The sequence below is a fragment of the Trifolium pratense genome, linkage group LG1, assembly GCF_020283565.1.
Source record: "Trifolium pratense cultivar HEN17-A07 linkage group LG1, ARS_RC_1.1, whole genome shotgun sequence".
Taxonomy (NCBI): domain Eukaryota; kingdom Viridiplantae; phylum Streptophyta; class Magnoliopsida; order Fabales; family Fabaceae; genus Trifolium; species Trifolium pratense.
The window spans coordinates 49,508,006-49,530,949 of record NC_060059.1 but is presented as its reverse complement, the minus strand read 5'-3'; the positions used below and the strand labels follow the sequence as shown (position 1 = coordinate 49,530,949).

Below are 22,944 nucleotides of genomic sequence, written 5' to 3'. Positions count from 1 at the left end.
GATCGTACCAAAACTCAAAACATAACAACACAATTATTGGGACGTCAAGACATTATTTATTAAATTACATTAATTTTTAACAATATTAATAAAGTTTTTATAAAACATTGACAAAGAAAATTCTTATTAATAATAATGATACTATTGACCAGTGTACAACTTGAATTCAACTTCCATGAGATTATATGTTCAACCTCTCGCCACACTAAGTTGATAGCATAGTGCACTATTTGAGATTCTAACAAGGAGTTTTACCATCTGTATAATCACAATTAATACAGCATGAACAAGTGTGGCTTTTACCAGCATCTTGACAATTACAATTGTGAGTGGTGGCGCTTGCTCCATATTTAGCATTGAATACTGTAAAGCATGTAGGAGAATTTTGACAATTTCCACTCAATGTCATACTTTGGCGACAAAATTTGAAATCATCTTTTTGCACCACATCTACAACATTGTATACATCAAAACAAAATCATAAAAGTTAGATCATTAAGAATGTTAATATGATTGCATGTAATTTGCTAAAGGTGCAAACAAATTTTTACATAAGAATTAAACTCTTTGAGAATAACTTACACACTTTAAGAAAGTTATCTATGAATAATAAGAACATAAAAAATTCTAATATTAAAATTAATAATGGAAAGTGATATGTTTACCTGAGCCGTAGTTGAGGTTGAAGAGAGCAAATAAAATTCCAACGGCTAAGAGAATGCTTCCTACTTTCATCATGATGATATTCTCAAATGAAACCCTAAAGATGCTTAGACAATGTGCAGAATGAGGAATTACTCTCTCTCACACATACACACAAAAATATATAGACATCGCTAACCACTCATATAGTAACTCTATATTATTTGCCAAATATAAATGTTCAGTGTATATTAGTCAATTAGTTCGGTCCACGTTTAAAAATATTTAGTAAATTTTTTATTATTATATTCTTTTGATAACATTAAATAGTAAGAAATTAAATTTTAAATATTTTAGGCCTTGATTGTAGTCCTTAAAAATATATTTCTTCGACTTTATTTTATATATAGGGTGGTACTGGTAGTCTCTTTGTTGCTCCCTTATTTACCGAAAAAAAAAAGTTTTCAAACCAAATAAATAATTGGAATGGAAGAGTACTAACGCTGTAAAATTTAAAAAATTTAATTTAAAATTTTATAAATTTTAATTTTTAATAAATTATTTAATAATTACCACATAATTAAAAACATTATTGTTGAACCAAAATGGATTCTAGAACAATGTCTCTAAGGTGTTTATGATAACAATGTGTAATAGAACGATTGGATACTCTGATGTATGTTCTAGTGTGCAGGACCATAGATTAAAAATTTACTTCTAAAGGTATAGTTATGCACCTAATTGTTCGTGCACATACACTCTCGTTTGTTTTGAATGATGTCAAAAATAAGATTAAAATAGATTGATTTGATTAAGACAATTTTAGAATCACAATTTTCTAAATAGGTTTTCAAAAATGCATTGAACTTAGCTTATTTTTCAAATATCAGCATTTTTTAACCAATGCATACATGGTATGAACCAGTGCATGTCTTCCGGATTTCATGCACCGATTCGTGGCTCATTTGAACTGGTTCATAGCTTGGTTTCTAAAAACCCGAGACATTCTTGCACCGGTGCATGAATTAGTTCACGGGGATCTTGAACTACGCATGGCCTGCTTGCATCGATGCATAAGTTGTTCAAGATTTTATATTATTAATAATTTGTCTCTGAACAGGTTCATACTTTTCGAATGCACCAGTTCATGTGCCTGTTACACCACTTACTAATGTTTATACTTACAGTAAAATATTATTAAGATATCAATAGGATTTATAATTTATAATTTTTTTATTATTATTAATTTAAGTGCATTGATGCCGATTTTACAATTGTTCCTGACAGGATTCGAACTTCACATCTTAAGATTATAATTTACATTTTTTTTAGTCAATTAGCCTAGTGAGTAGTGACTATAATTTCACCTTTAAATTGAGTGGATAGTCTGGGGTTCAAAAATATATCAATTTCCTACAAACTTAGATTTGCACTTGTTATCTTGTTGATATTTCTTATATTTTTACAAATGCCTTTTCAATCAATATATAAAGGCATTAGTCTTTAGTTTCTTTAGGTTTTGTTGCTTTTTCTTTTTCATTTGATAAAAGGGTTGAAAAGATAAGAGTTGAGAGTTTAATAATCTCACCCGCCAACATTTCTCACAAATAAACTATTTATATATTTATTGAAATGAAAATAAAAAAAGATAATAAGATCGTACCAAAACTCAAAACATAACAACACAATTATTGGGACGTCAAGACATTATTTATTAAATTACATTAATTTTTAACAATATTAATAAAGTTTTTATAAAACATTGACAAAGAAAATTCTTATTAATAATAATGATACTATTGACCAGTGTACAACTTGAATTCAACTTCCATGAGATTATATGTTCAACCTCTCGCCACACTAAGTTGATAGCATAGTGCACTATTTGAGATTCTAACAAGGAGTTTTACCATCTGTATAATCACAATTAATACAGCATGAACAAGTGTGGCTTTTACCAGCATCTTGACAATTACAATTGTGAGTGGTGGCGCTTGCTCCATATTTAGCATTGAATACTGTAAAGCATGTAGGAGAATTTTGACAATTTCCACTCAATGTCATACTTTGGCGACAAAATTTGAAATCATCTTTTTGCACCACATCTACAACATTGTATACATCAAAACAAAATCATAAAAGTTAGATCATTAAGAATGTTAATATGATTGCATGTAATTTGCTAAAGGTGCAAACAAATTTTTACATAAGAATTAAACTCTTTGAGAATAACTTACACACTTTAAGAAAGTTATCTATGAATAATAAGAACATAAAAAATTCTAATATTAAAATTAATAATGGAAAGTGATATGTTTACCTGAGCCGTAGTTGAGGTTGAAGAGAGCAAATAAAATTCCAACGGCTAAGAGAATGCTTCCTACTTTCATCATGATGATATTCTCAAATGAAACCCTAAAGATGCTTAGACAATGTGCAGAATGAGGAATTACTCTCTCTCACACATACACACAAAAATATATAGACATCGCTAACCACTCATATAGTAACTCTATATTATTTGCCAAATATAAATGTTCAGTGTATATTAGTCAATTAGTTCGGTCCACGTTTAAAAATATTTAGTAAATTTTTTATTATTATATTCTTTTGATAACATTAAATAGTAAGAAATTAAATTTTAAATATTTTAGGCCTTGATTGTAGTCCTTAAAAATATATTTCTTCGACTTTATTTTATATATAGGGTGGTACTGGTAGTCTCTTTGTTGCTCCCTTATTTACCGAAAAAAAAAAGTTTTCAAACCAAATAAATAATTGGAATGGAAGAGTACTAACGCTGTAAAATTTAAAAAATTTAATTTAAAATTTTATAAATTTTAATTTTTAATAAATTATTTAATAATTACCACATAATTAAAAACATTATTGTTGAACCAAAATGGATTCTAGAACAATGTCTCTAAGGTGTTTATGATAACAATGTGTAATAGAACGATTGGATACTCTGATGTATGTTCTAGTGTGCAGGACCATAGATTAAAAATTTACTTCTAAAGGTATAGTTATGCACCTAATTGTTCGTGCACATACACTCTCGTTTGTTTTGAATGATGTCAAAAATAAGATTAAAATAGATTGATTTGATTAAGACAATTTTAGAATCACAATTTTCTAAATAGGTTTTCAAAAATGCATTGAACTTAGCTTATTTTTCAAATATCAGCATTTTTTAACCAATGCATACATGGTATGAACCAGTGCATGTCTTCCGGATTTCATGCACCGATTCGTGGCTCATTTGAACTGGTTCATAGCTTGGTTTCTAAAAACCCGAGACATTCTTGCACCGGTGCATGAATTAGTTCACGGGGATCTTGAACTACGCATGGCCTGCTTGCATCGATGCATAAGTTGTTCAAGATTTTATATTATTAATAATTTGTCTCTGAACAGGTTCATACTTTTCGAATGCACCAGTTCATGTGCCTGTTACACCACTTACTAATGTTTATACTTACAGTAAAATATTATTAAGATATCAATAGGATTTATAATTTATAATTTTTTTATTATTATTAATTTAAGTGCATTGATGCCGATTTTACAATTGTTCCTGACAGGATTCGAACTTCACATCTTAAGATTATAATTTACATTTTTTTTAGTCAATTAGCCTAGTGAGTAGTGACTATAATTTCACCTTTAAATTGAGTGGATAGTCTGGGGTTCAAAAATATATCAATTTCCTACAAACTTAGATTTGCACTTGTTATCTTGTTGATATTTCTTATATTTTTACAAATGCCTTTTCAATCAATATATAAAGGCATTAGTCTTTAGTTTCTTTAGGTTTTGTTGCTTTTTCTTTTTCATTTGATAAAAGGGTTGAAAAGATAAGAGTTGAGAGTTTAATAATCTCACCCGCCAACATTTCTCACAAATAAACTATTTATATATTTATTGAAATGAAAATAAAAAAAGATAATAAGATCGTACCAAAACTCAAAACATAACAACACAATTATTGGGACGTCAAGACATTATTTATTAAATTACATTAATTTTTAACAATATTAATAAAGTTTTTATAAAACATTGACAAAGAAAATTCTTATTAATAATAATGATACTATTGACCAGTGTACAACTTGAATTCAACTTCCATGAGATTATATGTTCAACCTCTCGCCACACTAAGTTGATAGCATAGTGCACTATTTGAGATTCTAACAAGGAGTTTTACCATCTGTATAATCACAATTAATACAGCATGAACAAGTGTGGCTTTTACCAGCATCTTGACAATTACAATTGTGAGTGGTGGCGCTTGCTCCATATTTAGCATTGAATACTGTAAAGCATGTAGGAGAATTTTGACAATTTCCACTCAATGTCATACTTTGGCGACAAAATTTGAAATCATCTTTTTGCACCACATCTACAACATTGTATACATCAAAACAAAATCATAAAAGTTAGATCATTAAGAATGTTAATATGATTGCATGTAATTTGCTAAAGGTGCAAACAAATTTTTACATAAGAATTAAACTCTTTGAGAATAACTTACACACTTTAAGAAAGTTATCTATGAATAATAAGAACATAAAAAATTCTAATATTAAAATTAATAATGGAAAGTGATATGTTTACCTGAGCCGTAGTTGAGGTTGAAGAGAGCAAATAAAATTCCAACGGCTAAGAGAATGCTTCCTACTTTCATCATGATGATATTCTCAAATGAAACCCTAAAGATGCTTAGACAATGTGCAGAATGAGGAATTACTCTCTCTCACACATACACACAAAAATATATAGACATCGCTAACCACTCATATAGTAACTCTATATTATTTGCCAAATATAAATGTTCAGTGTATATTAGTCAATTAGTTCGGTCCACGTTTAAAAATATTTAGTAAATTTTTTATTATTATATTCTTTTGATAACATTAAATAGTAAGAAATTAAATTTTAAATATTTTAGGCCTTGATTGTAGTCCTTAAAAATATATTTCTTCGACTTTATTTTATATATAGGGTGGTACTGGTAGTCTCTTTGTTGCTCCCTTATTTACCGAAAAAAAAATTTTCAAACCAAATAAATAATTGGAATGGAAGAGTACTAACGCGGTAAAATTTGAAAAATTTAATTTAAAATTTTATAAATTTTAATTTTTAATAAATTATTTAATAATTACCACATAATTAAAAACATTATTGTTGAACCAAAATGGATTCTAGAACAATGTCTCTAAGGTGTTTATGATAACAATGTGTAATAGAACGATTGGATACTCTGATGTATGTTCTAGTGTGCAGGACCATAGATTAAAAATTTACTTCTAAAAGTATAGTTATGCACCTAATTGTTCGTGCACATACACTCTCGTTTGTTTTGAATGATGTCAAAAATAAGATTAAAATAGATTGATTTGATTAAGACAATTTTAGAATCACAATTTTCTAAATAGGTTTTCAAAAATGCATTGAACTTAGCTTATTTTTCAAATATCAGCATTTTTTAACCAATGCATACATGGTATGAACCAGTGCATGTCTTCCGGATTTCATGCACCGAATCGTGGTTCATTTGAACTGGTTCATAGCTTGGTTTCTAAAAACCCGAGACATTCTTGCACCGGTGCATGAATTAGTTCACGGGGATCTTGAACTATGCATGGCCTGCTTGCATCGATGCATAAGTTGTTCAAGATTTTATATTATTAATAATTTGTCTCTGAACAGGTTCATACTTTCCGAATGCACCGGTTCATGTGCATGTTACACCACTTACTAATGTTTATACTTACAGTAAAATCTTATTAAGATATCAATAGGATTTATAATTTGTATTTTTTTTATTATTATTAATTTAAGTGCATTGATGCCGATTTTACAATTGTTCCTGACAGGATTCGAACTTCACACCTTAAAATTATAATTTACATTTTTTTTAGTCAATTAGCCTAGTGAGTAGTGACTATAATTTCACCTTTAAATTGAGTGGAAAGTCTGGGGTTCAAAAATATATCAATTTCCTACAAACTTAGATTTGCACTTGTTATCTTGTTGATATTTCTTATATTTTTACAAATGCCTTTTCAATCAATATATAAAGGCATTAGTCTTTAGTTTCTTTAGGTTTTGTTGCTTTTTCTTTTTCATTTGATAAAAGGGTTGAAAAGATAAGAGTTGAGAGTTTAATAATCTCACCCGCCAACATTTCTCACAATTAAACTATTTATATATTTATTGAAATGAAAATAAAAAAAGATAATAAGATCGTACCAAAACTCAAAACATAACAACACAATTATTGGGACGTCAAGACATTATTTATTAAATTACATTAATTTTTAACAATATTAATAAAGTTTTTATAAAACATTGACAAAGAAAATTCTTATTAATAATAATGATACTATTGACCAGTGTACAACTTGAATTCAACTTCCATGAGATTATATGTTCAACCTCTCGCCACACTAAGTTGATAGCATAGTGCACTATTTGAGATTCTAACAAGGAGTTTTACCATCTGTATAATCACAATTAATACAGCATGAACAAGTGTGGCTTTTACCAGCATCTTGACAATTACAATTGTGAGTGGTGGCGCTTGCTCCATATTTAGCATTGAATACTGTAAAGCATGTAGGAGAATTTTGACAATTTCCACTCAATGTCATACTTTGGCGACAAAATTTGAAATCATCTTTTTGCACCACATCTACAACATTGTATACATCAAAACAAAATCATAAAAGTTAGATCATTAAGAATGTTAATATGATTGCATGTAATTTGCTAAAGGTGCAAACAAATTTTTACATAAGAATTAAACTCTTTGAGAATAACTTACACACTTTAAGAAAGTTATCTATGAATAATAAGAACATAAAAAATTCTAATATTAAAATTAATAATGGAAAGTGATATGTTTACCTGAGCCGTAGTTGAGGTTGAAGAGAGCAAATAAAATTCCAACGGCTAAGAGAATGCTTCCTACTTTCATCATGATGATATTCTCAAATGAAACCCTAAAGATGCTTAGACAATGTGCAGAATGAGGAATTACTCTCTCTCACACATACACACAAAAATATATAGACATCGCTAACCACTCATATAGTAACTCTATATTATTTGCCAAATATAAATGTTCAGTGTATATTAGTCAATTAGTTCGGTCCACGTTTAAAAATATTTAGTAAATTTTTTATTATTATATTCTTTTGATAACATTAAATAGTAAGAAATTAAATTTTAAATATTTTAGGCCTTGATTGTAGTCCTTAAAAATATATTTCTTCGACTTTATTTTATATATAGGGTGGTACTGGTAGTCTCTTTGTTGCTCCCTTATTTACCGAAAAAAAAAGTTTTCAAACCAAATAAATAATTGGAATGGAAGAGTACTAACGCTGTAAAATTTAAAAAATTTAATTTAAAATTTTATAAATTTTAATTTTTAATAAATTATTTATTAATTACCACATAATTAAAAACATTATTGTTGAACCAAAATGGATTCTAGAACAATGTCTCTAAGGTGTTTATGATAACAATGTGTAATAGAACGATTGGATACTCTGATGTATGTTCTAGTGTGCAGGACCATAGATTAAAAATTTACTTCTAAAGGTATAGTTATGCACCTAATTGTTCGTGCACATACACTCTCGTTTGTTTTGAATGATGTCAAAAATAAGATTAAAATAGATTGATTTGATTAAGACAATTTTAGAATCACAATTTTCTAAATAGGTTTTCAAAAATGCATTGAACTTAGCTTATTTTTCAAATATCAGCATTTTTTAACCAATGCATACATGGTATGAACCAGTGCATGTCTTCCGGATTTCATGCACCGATTCGTGGCTCATTTGAACTGGTTCATAGCTTGGTTTCTAAAAACTCGAGACATTCTTGCACCGGTGCATGAATTAGTTCACGGGGATCTTGAACTACGCATGGCCTGCTTGCATCGATGCATAAGTTGTTCAAGATTTTATATTATTAATAATTTGTCTCTGAACAGGTTCATACTTTTCGAATGCACCGGTTCATGTGCCTGTTACACCACTTACTAATGTTTATACTTACAGTAAAATATTATTAAGATATCAATAGGATTTATAATTTATATTTTTTTTATTATTATTAATTTAAGTGCATTGATGCCGATTTTACAATTGTTCCTGACAGGATTCGAACTTCACATCTTAAGATTATAATTTACATTTTTTTTAGTCAATTAGCCTAGTGAGTAGTGACTATAATTTCACCTTTAAATTGAGTGGATAGTCTGGGGTTCAAAAATATATCAATTTCCTACAAACTTAGATTTGCACTTGTTATCTTGTTGATATTTCTTATATTTTTACAAATGCCTTTTCAATCAATATATAAAGGCATTAGTCTTTAGTTTCTTTAGGTTTTGTTGCTTTTTCTTTTTCATTTGATAAAAGGGTTGAAAAGATAAGAGTTGAGAGTTTAATAATCTCACCCGCCAACATTTCTCACAAATAAACTATTTATATATTTATTGAAATGAAAATAAAAAAAGATAATAAGATCGTACCAAAACTCAAAACATAACAACACAATTATTGGGACGTCAAGACATTATTTATTAAATTACATTAATTTTTAACAATATTAATAAAGTTTTTATAAAACATTGACAAAGAAAATTCTTATTAATAATAATGATATTATTGACCAGTGTACAACTTGAATTCAACTTCCATGAGATTATATGTTCAACCTCTCGCCACACTAAGTTGATAACATAGTGCACTATTTGAGATTCTAACAAGGAGTTTTACCATCTGTATAATCACAATTAATACAGCATGAACAAGTGTGGCTTTTACCAGCATCTTGACAATTACAATTGTGAGTGGTGGCGCTTGCTCCATATTTAGCATTGAATACTGTAAAGCATGTAGGAGAATTTTGACAATTTCCACTCAATGTCATACTTTGGCGACAAAATTTGAAATCATCTTTTTGCACCACATCTACAACATTGTATACATCAAAACAAAATCATAAAAGTTAGATCATTAAGAATGTTAATATGATTGCATGTAATTTGCTAAAGGTGCAAACAAATTTTTACATAAGAATCAAACTCTTTGAGAATAACTTACACACTTTAAGAAAGTTATCTATGAATAATAAGAACATAAAAAATTCTAATATTAAAATTAATAATGGAAAGTGATATGTTTACCTGAGCCGTAGTTGAGGTTGAAGAGAGCAAATAAAATTCCAACGGCTAAGAGAATGCTTTCTACTTTCATCATGATGATATTCTCAAATGAAACCCTAAAGATGCTGAGACAATGTGCAGAATGATGAATTACTCTCTCTCACACATACACACAAAAATATATAGACATCGCTAACCACTCATATAGTAACTCTATATTATTTGCCAAATATAAATGTTCAGTGTATATTAGTCAATTAGTTCGGTCCACGTTTAAAAATATTTAGTAAATTTTTTATTATTATATTCTTTTGATAACATTAAATAGTAAGAAATTAAATTTTAAATATTTTAGGCCTTGATTGTAGTCCTTAAAAATATATTTCTTCGACTTTATTTTATATATAGGGTGGTCCTGGTAGTCTCTTTGTTGCTCCCTTATTTACCGAAAAAAAAAGTTTTCAAACCAAATAAATAATTGGAATGGAAGAGTACTAACGCTGTAAAATTTAAAAAATTTAATTTAAAATTTTATAAATTTTAATTTTTAATAAATTATTTAATAATTACCACATAATTAAAAACATTATTGTTGAACCAAAATGGATTCTAGAACAATTTCTCTAAGGTGTTTATGATAACAATGTGTAATAGAACGATTGGATACTCTGATGTATGTTCTAGTGTGCAGGACCATAGATTAAAAATTTACTTCTAAAGGTATAGTTATGCACCTAATTGTTCGTGCACATACACTCTCGTTTGTTTTGAATGATGTCAAAAATAAGATTAAAATAGATTGATTTGATTAAGACAATTTTAGAATCACAATTTTCTAAATAGGTTTTCAAAAATGCATTGAACTTAGCTTATTTTTCAAATATCAGCATTTTTTAACCAATGCATACATGGTATGAACCAGTGCATGTCTTCCGGATTTCATGCACCGATTCGTGGCTCATTTGAACTGGTTCATAGCTTGGTTTCTAAAAACCCGAGACATTCTTGCACCGGTGCATGAATTAGTTCACGGGGATCTTGAACTACGCATGGCCTGCTTGCATCGATGCATAAGTTGTTCAAGATTTTATATTATTAATAATTTGTCTCTGAACAGGTTCATACTTTTCGAATGCACCGGTTCATGTGCCTGTTACACCACTTACTAATGTTTATACTTACAGTAAAATATTATTAAGATATCAATAGGATTTATAATTTATATTTTTTTTATTATTATTAATTTAAGTGCATTGATGCCGATTTTACAATTGTTCCTGACAGGATTCGAACTTCACATCTTAAGATTATAATTTACATTTTTTTTAGTCAATTAGCCTAGTGAGTAGTGACTATAATTTCACCTTTAAATTGAGTGGATAGTCTGGGGTTCAAAAATATATCAATTTCCTACAAACTTAGATTTGCACTTGTTATCTTGTTGATATTTCTTATATTTTTACAAATGCCTTTTCAATCAATATATAAAGGCATTAGTCTTTAGTTTCTTTAGGTTTTGTTGCTTTTTCTTTTTCATTTGATAAAAGGGTTGAAAAGATAAGAGTTGAGAGTTTAATAATCTCACCCGCCAACATTTCTCACAAATAAACTATTTATATATTTATTGAAATGAAAATAAAAAAAGATAATAAGATCGTACCAAAACTCAAAACATAACAACACAATTATTGGGACGTCAAGACATTATTTATTAAATTACATTAATTTTTAACAATATTAATAAAGTTTTTATAAAACATTGACAAAGAAAATTCTTATTAATAATAATGATATTATTGACCAGTGTACAACTTGAATTCAACTTCCATGAGATTATATGTTCAACCTCTCGCCACACTAAGTTGATAACATAGTGCACTATTTGAGATTCTAACAAGGAGTTTTACCATCTGTATAATCACAATTAATACAGCATGAACAAGTGTGGCTTTTACCAGCATCTTGACAATTACAATTGTGAGTGGTGGCGCTTGCTCCATATTTAGCATTGAATACTGTAAAGCATGTAGGAGAATTTTGACAATTTCCACTCAATGTCATACTTTGGCGACAAAATTTGAAATCATCTTTTTGCACCACATCTACAACATTGTATACATCAAAACAAAATCATAAAAGTTAGATCATTAAGAATGTTAATATGATTGCATGTAATTTGCTAAAGGTGCAAACAAATTTTTACATAAGAATCAAACTCTTTGAGAATAACTTACACACTTTAAGAAAGTTATCTATGAATAATAAGAACATAAAAAATTCTAATATTAAAATTAATAATGGAAAGTGATATGTTTACCTGAGCCGTAGTTGAGGTTGAAGAGAGCAAATAAAATTCCAACGGCTAAGAGAATGCTTTCTACTTTCATCATGATGATATTCTCAAATGAAACCCTAAAGATGCTGAGACAATGTGCAGAATGATGAATTACTCTCTCTCACACATACACACAAAAATATATAGACATCGCTAACCACTCATATAGTAACTCTATATTATTTGCCAAATATAAATGTTCAGTGTATATTAGTCAATTAGTTCGGTCCACGTTTAAAAATATTTAGTAAATTTTTTATTATTATATTCTTTTGATAACATTAAATAGTAAGAAATTAAATTTTAAATATTTTAGGCCTTGATTGTAGTCCTTAAAAATATATTTCTTCGACTTTATTTTATATATAGGGTGGTCCTGGTAGTCTCTTTGTTGCTCCCTTATTTACCGAAAAAAAAAGTTTTCAAACCAAATAAATAATTGGAATGGAAGAGTACTAACGCTGTAAAATTTAAAAAATTTAATTTAAAATTTTATAAATTTTAATTTTTAATAAATTATTTAATAATTACCACATAATTAAAAACATTATTGTTGAACCAAAATGGATTCTAGAACAATTTCTCTAAGGTGTTTATGATAACAATGTGTAATAGAACGATTGGATACTCTGATGTATGTTCTAGTGTGCAGGACCATAGATTAAAAATTTACTTCTAAAGGTATAGTTATGCACCTAATTGTTCGTGCACATACACTCTCGTTTGTTTTGAATGATGTCAAAAATAAGATTAAAATAGATTGATTTGATTAAGACAATTTTAGAATCACAATTTTCTAAATAGGTTTTCAAAAATGCATTGAACTTAGCTTATTTTTCAAATATCAGCATTTTTTAACCAATGCATACATGGTATGAACCAGTGCATGTCTTCCGGATTTCATGCACCGATTCGTGGCTCATTTGAACTGGTTCATAGCTTGGTTTCTAAAAACCCGAGACATTCTTGCACCGGTGCATGAATTAGTTCACGGGGATCTTGAACTACGCATGGCCTGCTTGCATCGATGCATAAGTTGTTCAAGATTTTATATTATTAATAATTTGTCTCTGAACAGGTTCATACTTTTCGAATGCACCGGTTCATGTGCCTGTTACACCACTTACTAATGTTTATACTTACAGTAAAATATTATTAAGATATCAATAGGATTTATAATTTATATTTTTTTTATTATTATTAATTTAAGTGCATTGATGCCGATTTTACAATTGTTCCTGACAGGATTCGAACTTCACATCTTAAGATTATAATTTACATTTTTTTTAGTCAATTAGCCTAGTGAGTAGTGACTATAATTTCACCTTTAAATTGAGTGGATAGTCTGGGGTTCAAAAATATATCAATTTCCTACAAACTTAGATTTGCACTTGTTATCTTGTTGATATTTCTTATATTTTTACAAATGCCTTTTCAATCAATATATAAAGGCATTAGTCTTTAGTTTCTTTAGGTTTTGTTGCTTTTTCTTTTTCATTTGATAAAAGGGTTGAAAAGATAAGAGTTGAGAGTTTAATAATCTCACCCGCCAACATTTCTCACAAATAAACTATTTATATATTTATTGAAATGAAAATAAAAAAAGATAATAAGATCGTACCAAAACTCAAAACATAACAACACAATTATTGGGACGTCAAGACATTATTTATTAAATTACATTAATTTTTAACAATATTAATAAAGTTTTTATAAAACATTGACAAAGAAAATTCTTATTAATAATAATGATATTATTGACCAGTGTACAACTTGAATTCAACTTCCATGAGATTATATGTTCAACCTCTCGCCACACTAAGTTGATAACATAGTGCACTATTTGAGATTCTAACAAGGAGTTTTACCATCTGTATAATCACAATTAATACAGCATGAACAAGTGTGGCTTTTACCAGCATCTTGACAATTACAATTGTGAGTGGTGGCGCTTGCTCCATATTTAGCATTGAATACTGTAAAGCATGTAGGAGAATTTTGACAATTTCCACTCAATGTCATACTTTGGCGACAAAATTTGAAATCATCTTTTTGCACCACATCTACAACATTGTATACATCAAAACAAAATCATAAAAGTTAGATCATTAAGAATGTTAATATGATTGCATGTAATTTGCTAAAGGTGCAAACAAATTTTTACATAAGAATCAAACTCTTTGAGAATAACTTACACACTTTAAGAAAGTTATCTATGAATAATAAGAACATAAAAAATTCTAATATTAAAATTAATAATGGAAAGTGATATGTTTACCTGAGCCGTAGTTGAGGTTGAAGAGAGCAAATAAAATTCCAACGGCTAAGAGAATGCTTTCTACTTTCATCATGATGATATTCTCAAATGAAACCCTAAAGATGCTGAGACAATGTGCAGAATGATGAATTACTCTCTCTCACACATACACACAAAAATATATAGACATCGCTAACCACTCATATAGTAACTCTATATTATTTGCCAAATATAAATGTTCAGTGTATATTAGTCAATTAGTTCGGTCCACGTTTAAAAATATTTAGTAAATTTTTTATTATTATATTCTTTTGATAACATTAAATAGTAAGAAATTAAATTTTAAATATTTTAGGCCTTGATTGTAGTCCTTAAAAATATATTTCTTCGACTTTATTTTATATATAGGGTGGTCCTGGTAGTCTCTTTGTTGCTCCCTTATTTACCGAAAAAAAAAGTTTTCAAACCAAATAAATAATTGGAATGGAAGAGTACTAACGCTGTAAAATTTAAAAAATTTAATTTAAAATTTTATAAATTTTAATTTTTAATAAATTATTTAATAATTACCACATAATTAAAAACATTATTGTTGAACCAAAATGGATTCTAGAACAATTTCTCTAAGGTGTTTATGATAACAATGTGTAATAGAACGATTGGATACTCTGATGTATGTTCTAGTGTGCAGGACCATAGATTAAAAATTTACTTCTAAAGGTATAATTATGCACCTAATTGTTCGTGCACATACACTCTCGTTTGTTTTGAATGATGTCAAAAATAAGATTAAAATAGATTGATTTGATTAAGACAATTTTAGAATCACAATTTTCTAAATAGGTTTTCAAAAATGCATTGAACTTAGCTTATTTTTCAAATATCAGCATTTTTTAACCAATGCATACATGGTATGAACCAGTGCATGTCTTCCGGATTTCATGCACCGATTCGTGGCTCATTTGAACTGGTTCATAGCTTGGTTTCTAAAAACCCGAGACATTCTTGCACCGGTGCATGAATTAGTTCACGGGGATCTTGAACTACGCATGGCCTGCTTGCATCGATGCATAAGTTGTTCAAGATTTTATATTATTAATAATTTGTCTCTGAACAGGTTCATACTTTTCGAATGCACCGGTTCATGTGCCTGTTACACCACTTACTAATGTTTATACTTACAGTAAAATATTATTAAGATATCAATAGGATTTATAATTTATATTTTTTTTATTATTATTAATTTAAGTGCATTGATGCCGATTTTACAATTGTTCCTGACAGGATTCGAACTTCACATCTTAAGATTATAATTTACATTTTTTTTAGTCAATTAGCCTAGTGAATAGTGACTATAATTTCACCTTTAAATTGAGTGGATAGTCTGGGGTTCAAAAATATATCAATTTCCTACAAACTTAGATTTGCACTTGTTATCTTGTTGATATTTCTTATATTTTTACAAATGCCTTTTCAATCAATATATAAAGGCATTAGTCTTTAGTTTCTTTAGGTTTTGTTGCTTTTTCTTTTTCATTTGATAAAAGGGTTGAAAAGATAAGAGTTGAGAGTTTAATAATCTCACCCGCCAACATTTCTCACAAATAAACTATTTATATATTTATTGAAATGAAAATAAAAAAAGATAATAAGATCGTACCAAAACTCAAAACATAACAACACAATTATTGGGACGTCAAGACATTATTTATTAAATTATATTAATTTTTAACAATATTAATAAAGTTTTTATAAAACATTGACAAAGAAAATTCTTATTAATAATAATGGTACTATTGACCAGTGTACAACTTGAATTCAACTTCCATGAGATTATAAGTTCAACCTCTCGCCACACTAAGTTGATAACATAGTGCACTATTTGAGATTCTAACAAGGAGTTTTACCATCTGTATAATCACAATTAATACAGCATGAACAAGTGTGGCTTTTACCAGCATCTTGACAATTACAATTGTGAGTGGTGGCGCTTGCTCCATATTTAGCATTGAATACTGTAAAGCATGTAGGAGAATTTTGACAATTTCCACTCAATGTCATACTTTGGCGACAAAATTTGAAATCATCTTTTTGCACCACATCTACAACATTGTATACATCAAAACAAAATCATAAAAGTTAGATCATTAAGAATGTTAATATGATTGCATGTAATTTGCTAAAGGTGCAAACAAATTTTTACATAAGAATCAAACTCTTTGAGAATAACTTACACACTTTAAGAAAGTTATCTATGAATAATAAGAACATAAAAAATGATTGCTTTGGACTCTCAAACAAAAGAATGTCTTCAGCAGAAAGAAATTCTTTTCAGCAAAGACTTGCTTGATGAAGATAATGAAGAAGAATTTGCTCTACTCTCAAGGAGAATTCAAAGACTCATGATGAGAAGAAATCAAATGAGAAGAACATTTCCAAATAAAAGAAATAGTGCAAAATCTGAAGTTGACATGAGCAAAATTCAATGCTATGAATGCAATCAATTTGGACACTACAAAAGTGACTGTCCAAAACTCAAAAAACCTTTTGCAAAGAAATCAATGATGGCAACCTGGGATGAATTAGATGAACTCCTAGAAGAAGAAGAAGAACAAGAAGCAAACATATGCCTTATGACAAGATCAGAGACACAAGAGGTAAATGCTGAAACTTGTTCTTCTTGTCAAAAAAGCTGAACATCTGTTTGATAATTTATTTTATGATAGCTTAAGTCTAAATAAAAAATATGATCAGCTTCAGGAAGAAGCAACCAAAATTTCCAAAGAAAAGGATGAATATAAAACTGAAAATAAGACATTAAAAGTGATAATCAAAAACATGGAAATTGCTCATAAAAGAAAATTAGAAGAACTTAGAGAAAATCAGAAGGAACAAATCAACCCTAACATACAAACAGAAAATAGAATACTAAAGGAAAATATCTCAAAACTTGAAAATGACATAACCAAATTTGTAAAGTCTACTAAAACCTTTGAAAATATTCTAGGATCCCAAAAATGCAGTTCTAGCAAAACAGGCCTAGGTTTTGAAAATCAAAAATTATACAAGAAACTTTTTGTTCCAAATAAACCTATATACAAATGTTCATACTGTCATAAGGAAGGACATCTTGAACCCTTTTGTTTTAGAAAATCTAGACAACAAAATTATCATAGGAAATATTTTTTAGAACGTTCTCAGAACAATCTTAAAAAATCAACCTTTAAACAAACATATAGGAATTCTTCTTACCAACATAAGAAGAATCATTATAACACTAACCATCAAGGACCCAGAAGAATATGGGTACCTAAAAACATGCTAAAAATAAATGCAGGAATGTCTTCTCACAGTCAAGAAGAAGCCATGGTACTTGGACAGTGGCTGCTCCAGACATATGACTGGAGATAGACAAAGCTTTCTTTCCTTTGAAAAGAAAGAAGGAGGATCAGTTACTTTTGGTAATAATGAGACAGCTACTATCAAAGGTAAAGGTACAATTGGTAAGATAAACTCTGCTAAAATTGAAAATGTCCATTATGTAGAAGGTCTTAAACATAACTTAATAAGCATTAGTCAATTATGTGACAATGGTTTTGAGGTTATATTTAAACCTGATACATGTGAAATCAAACACTCATCTTCTGACAAAATTCTTTTCAATGGATCAAGAAAGAAGAATGTTTATATCATACTTAGATGAACTCCCTGATGAATCATGTTTTGTGTCTCTTGAAAAAGACAAATGGATTTGGCACAAAAGGGCAGGACATATAAGTATGAAAACCATTTCAAAACTTTCTAAACTTGATCTAGTAAGAGGATTACCAAAGATAAGTTTTGAAAATGATAAGTTATGTGAATCATGTGCAAGAGGAAAACAGGTAAAAAGTAGTTTTAAACTAAAGGAATTTATTTCAACCAAAAGACCTCTTGAACTACTTCACATAGACTTATTTGGACCAGTCAGAACTACAAGTCTTGGAGGTAAGAATTATGGTTTTGTTATTGTAGATGATTATTCCAGATTTACTTGGGTGTTATTTTTAAAACAAAAAGATGACTCTTTTGAAGCTTTCAAAAACTTTTGCTTAAAAGTTCAAAATGAAAAAGAAACAAAAATTATCTCCATTAGAAGTGATCATGGAGGTGAATTTGAAAACTCTCTGTTTGAAACCTTTTTTTAATGAAAATGGTATTTCTCATAATTTTTCTTGTCCTAGAACTCCACAACAAAATGGAGTTGTAGAAAGAAAAAATAGAACTCTACAAGAAATGGCAAGAACTATGATAAATGAATCAAATGTGGAAAAATATTTTTGGGCTGAAGCCATAAACACTGCTTGCTATATCTTGAACAGAGTAACTATTAGAAAAGTTTTAAAGAAAACACCTTATGAAATCTGGAAGGATAAAAAACCTAACATATCATATTTTCATATTTTTGGCTGCTACTGCTACATTCTTAATATTAGAGATAATCTGGGTAAGTTTGACTCAAAATCAGACAAAGGAATATTCTTAGGATATTCTTTAACTTCAAAAGCATATAGAATTTATAACCTAAGAACTCAAGCCATGGAAGAAAGCATGCATGTAAAGTTTGATGAGTTTGAGGAACAAACAACCATAATTGCTGATGAGGAAGAGGAAATCACAAATCAGAAAAGGAAAACTAATGAAATAGAAGAATCCTCACAAGCTCCTCCAAGGACATGGAAAATGGTCAATTATCATCCACAAGAACAAATCATTGGAAGTACAGCAGATGGTGTAAGAACAAGAAGAGCTACTCAGAATAAAGAAAACAATCTAGCTATGATTTCTCAAATAGAACCAAAATCAATAGATGAAGCAATCATAGATGAATCATGGACTGAAGCTATGAAGGAAGAGCTTCTGCAATTTGAAAGAAATGAAGTATGGAAGCTAGTACCTAAACCTCAAGAAAATTCAATTATTGGTACTAAATGGGTCTTTAGGAATAAACTTGATGAAGAAGGAAAAGTTATAAGGAACAAGGCAAGACTTGTGGCTCAAGGATACAATCAACAAGAAGGTATTGATTATGATGAAACCTTTGCACCAGTGGCCAGGTTAGAAGCAATTAGAATACTACTTGCATATGCATCTCATAAATGCTTAAAACTTTTTCAAATGGATGTCAAAAGTGCTTTTCTAAATGGATTCTTAAATGAAGAAGTCTATGTTCATCAACCACCTGGTTTTATTGACCAACATAGACCAGATCATGTTTTTAAGCTAACTAAAGCTCTTTATGGGCTTAAGCAAGCTCCAAGAGCATGGTATGAAAGATTAAGCACTTTCCTTTTAAACAATGGTTTTTCTAGAGGAAAAATAGATACCACACTTTTTAGAAAGGAAAACCAAAATGATCTTTTAGTAGTTCAAGTTTATGTTGATGATATCATCTTTGGAGCTACAAATGAAACAATGTGTGAAGAATTCTCAACCCTCATGCAAAGTGAATTTGAGATGAGTATGATGGGAGAACTTAGATTCTTCTTGGGTCTTCAAATCAAACAACTTGAAGAAGGAATATTTATAAGTCAAGAAAAATATGTCAAAGATCTCCTCAAAAAGTTTAAGATGAATGAGGCTAAGATTATGCCTACTCCAATGCATCCATCAACAAGCTTAGACAAAGATGAAAAAGGAAAGGATGTATCTGAAAAGGAATATAGAGGAATGATTGGATCACTCCTTTATTTGACTGCAAGTAGACCAGACATTGTCTTCTCAGTAGGGTTATGTGCAAGGTTTCAATCATCTCCAAAAGAATCACATCTTACTGCTGTCAAGAGAATTTTTAGATACTTGGTGGGAACACCTGATACTGGTCTATGGTACAAAAAGGGTTCACATTTTGATCTTATAGCATATTGTGATGCTGACTATGCTGGGGATAAATTAGAAAGAAAAAGCACAAGTGGAGCATGTCAATTTCTTGGAGAAGCACTTGTAAGTTGGTGTTGCAGAAAACAAAATACCATAGCACTTTCAACAATTGAAGCAGAATATGTGTCTGCTGCAAATTGTTGCTCTCAAGTGATTTGGATCAAAAACCAACTTGAAGACTTCTCATTAAGGTACACAAATATTAAAATTTTATGTGATAATACTAGTGCTATCAATTTATCAAAAAACCCTATTCAGCATTCAAGATCAAAACACATTGAAATAAAACACCATTTCATTAGAGATCATGTTAATAAAAAGGAAGTTGAATTAACCTTTGTAGATACTCATAATCAACTAGCAGACATTTTTACTAAGCCATTAGTAGAAGAACGTTTTAATTTTATTAAAGAAAAATTAAAAATAATAAAAAACCCTGTTTAAAGAACAGTCTTAGAACGTTCTTGAAACCAGTCAGAAGTCACGACCTTCTCTCTACTCAAAAACATATTTTTTTAAAAAACTAAGAAGTCTTAAATAAGTTGTCTATCCTATTTGGCCTAGGTTATTATGCATATATTAATAGCTAAGTACCTTTAAAATAGTTTAAGTAAGATGTAGTTTAGAGTTCCAAGACAAATAGTACATTCAAGTACACCTACTTCTTTTTCATTGGACAAAACCCTTCTTATCTTCCCTCTTTAAATCAAATCAATAACTGCTCCTTTTTCTCTCATCCTTCCTCCCAAAACCGTCGATCTCTCTTCATTCTCAATGGCAAGAACCAAGAACACCGGCCGTATTCCAGCTCCCATTCCTCCACCAACTGCTGAAAATGAATCACCATCTCAACCGCCTGTTCCACCTCCTTCTCCCATCTCTGAAACTATTTCTGAAACTCTCGCAACCGCTCCTAACTCTGATACAGAAATTTTTCAACAAAACCCATCAAATCCCTTGGTGGAATTAGGAAACACTGAGAAAATCATTGCTGAGACTATCATGAAACTCTCTCAAGAAGATAGTTCTAAATCAATTTCTCAATCCTCTAACCCTCCTCCAAAACCTCTCATTGTTTACACAAAATCCATATCCAAATCAACCAAAATCCCTCAAGTAAGAAGATCAGCTAGATTGTTATCTGGTGGTGGAACTAAGAAACCTGTCATAGACAACACCATTTATGAAGTCAATGACAGTGACTCTGAAGAAATGGAAACCACCTCTCTCACTCGTCACATAAAACCTCTTTCCAAAATTGTTGAACCCTCAAAATCAACTCAAACCACCAAATCTGCTCCTGTCAAAACAAGAACTCCAAGCAAAGCTTTCCTTGATCATTTGGAAAAGTATGTTGCTGAAAAAGGAAAGACATCAAGTTCTGAAGAAGAAGAAGCTGAGAAGAACTCAGTTGATGATGGAGAAAAAGGGAAATCTCCAGTAACTGAAGAACCAACTCTAACTCAACTGCTCCCTAAAAATATGGTAATCCCTCTTATTCACTACTCTGAAAGAGAAGATTTTGATTTGTTCTGGAATGTGAAACCTGTCCCTAGCTGTAGGTATTATGACTTTGCAAACCTTGCTAGTGGGGGAATAGATGTAATGAAGCTTACTGAAGCACAAGGTTGGACTCACCTATTTAAAATGAGAGAAACTGTCTACCCTAGAGTAGTTCAAGCTTTCTATTTCAATGCCAAAGTTGATCCTGAGAATGATCTAATTAAGTCAACCCTTAGGAATGTTGAAATCAATCTAACCCCTGAGATCTTAGGAAAGTATCTCAATCTACCCATTGATGGAGCCAAGTTGATTGGAGACACTTGGTACTCTGAAGCTCAAGTTAAAAAGGAGGATTTAATTCAGGAGATGTTTGTTGCTGAAGGTGCAAAATTACCTCAACCACCTGCTTCTTACCTAAAAAATGAATACAAGGTGTTATTCAATATGGTCCAAAACCATATCTTTCCAAGAATAGGAACTCGAGAGAAAGTTTATGATGGAGATTTAATGGTTACGCATCATCTAGGAACTGGGAAAAAGCTGAACCTACCCTATGTCATTATTCACAACATGATAGAGGCTGCATCTTCTGGTTCTAAGAAAATCACACTACCTTATGGAATGCATTTAACTAAGGTCTTTAGAGAATGCAAGGTAGAGCTCAAGAAGGAAAAGAGTTTTAATAACTCCAAAGTGTTTGATTTGAAAAACTTATCTCACATGAAGAAAGCAGCTGATGTACCTACTATAGGTGAGAAAAGAAAGAGAGAAGTTTTTGAAGCTGACAAAAATTTAACTGCTATTGTAGAACAGTTTGAGAACGTTCTCAACCTTGCTCCCTCTGCAAACCACAGCTTGGAACCTACTCCAACAATTTCTGTTCCTTTTGTTAATCTTGATGTCTCACTTGGCTTTGACTCAAGCTTTGGATTAAACAACCAACCCACTCTTTCCCAAAATGCTGCACATGTTCTTGAAGGATTATCCACCAATCCAAGGTTCACCAACAAAGCTCTTTTCTCTCCACCATTCTATGATTCTCAATCCAGCTCTGATTTTCTTAAGAGCCTGCTTAAAATTCCAAGTCCTGAACCTCCCCAA

The 22,944-nt window shown here is 29.9% G+C and overlaps 4 protein-coding genes across 4 annotated transcripts; all 4 read right to left on the bottom strand.

The window, feature by feature from the left end:
- Window positions 1–226: 226 nt before the first annotated feature.
- Window positions 227–779, bottom strand: LOC123904627 (putative defensin-like protein 234). Its single transcript, XM_045954266.1, has 2 exons — window positions 666–779; window positions 227–450 (listed from the first exon to the last, which is right to left on the bottom strand). The coding sequence occupies exons 1-2, from the start codon at window positions 736–738 to the stop codon at window positions 239–241; spliced, it is 285 nt and encodes a 94-aa protein (XP_045810222.1). The 5' UTR covers window positions 739–779; the 3' UTR covers window positions 227–238.
- A 1,744-nt stretch (window positions 780–2,523) lies between these two features.
- On the bottom strand, window positions 2,524–3,076 carry LOC123904619 (putative defensin-like protein 234). Its single transcript, XM_045954257.1, has 2 exons — window positions 2,963–3,076; window positions 2,524–2,747 (listed from the first exon to the last, which is right to left on the bottom strand). The coding sequence occupies exons 1-2, from the start codon at window positions 3,033–3,035 to the stop codon at window positions 2,536–2,538; spliced, it is 285 nt and encodes a 94-aa protein (XP_045810213.1). The 5' UTR covers window positions 3,036–3,076; the 3' UTR covers window positions 2,524–2,535.
- Window positions 3,077–4,820: 1,744 nt separating this feature from the next.
- LOC123904611 (putative defensin-like protein 234) lies at window positions 4,821–5,373 on the bottom strand. Its single transcript, XM_045954252.1, has 2 exons — window positions 5,260–5,373; window positions 4,821–5,044 (listed from the first exon to the last, which is right to left on the bottom strand). Exons 1-2 carry the CDS (start codon window positions 5,330–5,332, stop codon window positions 4,833–4,835), a joined length of 285 nt encoding a protein of 94 aa, XP_045810208.1. The 5' UTR covers window positions 5,333–5,373; the 3' UTR covers window positions 4,821–4,832.
- A 1,742-nt stretch (window positions 5,374–7,115) lies between these two features.
- On the bottom strand, window positions 7,116–7,668 carry LOC123904600 (putative defensin-like protein 234). The gene is made up of 2 exons (XM_045954243.1): window positions 7,555–7,668; window positions 7,116–7,339 (listed from the first exon to the last, which is right to left on the bottom strand). The coding sequence occupies exons 1-2, from the start codon at window positions 7,625–7,627 to the stop codon at window positions 7,128–7,130; spliced, it is 285 nt and encodes a 94-aa protein (XP_045810199.1). The 5' UTR covers window positions 7,628–7,668; the 3' UTR covers window positions 7,116–7,127.
- Window positions 7,669–22,944: the final 15,276 nt, after the last annotated feature.

Excerpts from the sequence above, each read along its gene's own strand:
- LOC123904627 (XM_045954266.1), bottom strand. The coding sequence starts at position 738 with ATGATGAAAGTAGGAAGCATTCTCTTAGCCGTTGGAATTTTATTTGCT. Across the intron at positions 451-665 it reads CAACCTCAACTACGGCTCAG|ATGTGGTGCAAAAAGATGAT; the intron begins GTAAACATATCA and ends ACAATGTTGTAG.
- LOC123904619 (XM_045954257.1), bottom strand. The coding sequence starts at position 3,035 with ATGATGAAAGTAGGAAGCATTCTCTTAGCCGTTGGAATTTTATTTGCT. Across the intron at positions 2,748-2,962 it reads CAACCTCAACTACGGCTCAG|ATGTGGTGCAAAAAGATGAT; the intron begins GTAAACATATCA and ends ACAATGTTGTAG.
- LOC123904611 (XM_045954252.1), bottom strand. The coding sequence starts at position 5,332 with ATGATGAAAGTAGGAAGCATTCTCTTAGCCGTTGGAATTTTATTTGCT. Across the intron at positions 5,045-5,259 it reads CAACCTCAACTACGGCTCAG|ATGTGGTGCAAAAAGATGAT; the intron begins GTAAACATATCA and ends ACAATGTTGTAG.
- LOC123904600 (XM_045954243.1), bottom strand. The coding sequence starts at position 7,627 with ATGATGAAAGTAGGAAGCATTCTCTTAGCCGTTGGAATTTTATTTGCT. Across the intron at positions 7,340-7,554 it reads CAACCTCAACTACGGCTCAG|ATGTGGTGCAAAAAGATGAT; the intron begins GTAAACATATCA and ends ACAATGTTGTAG.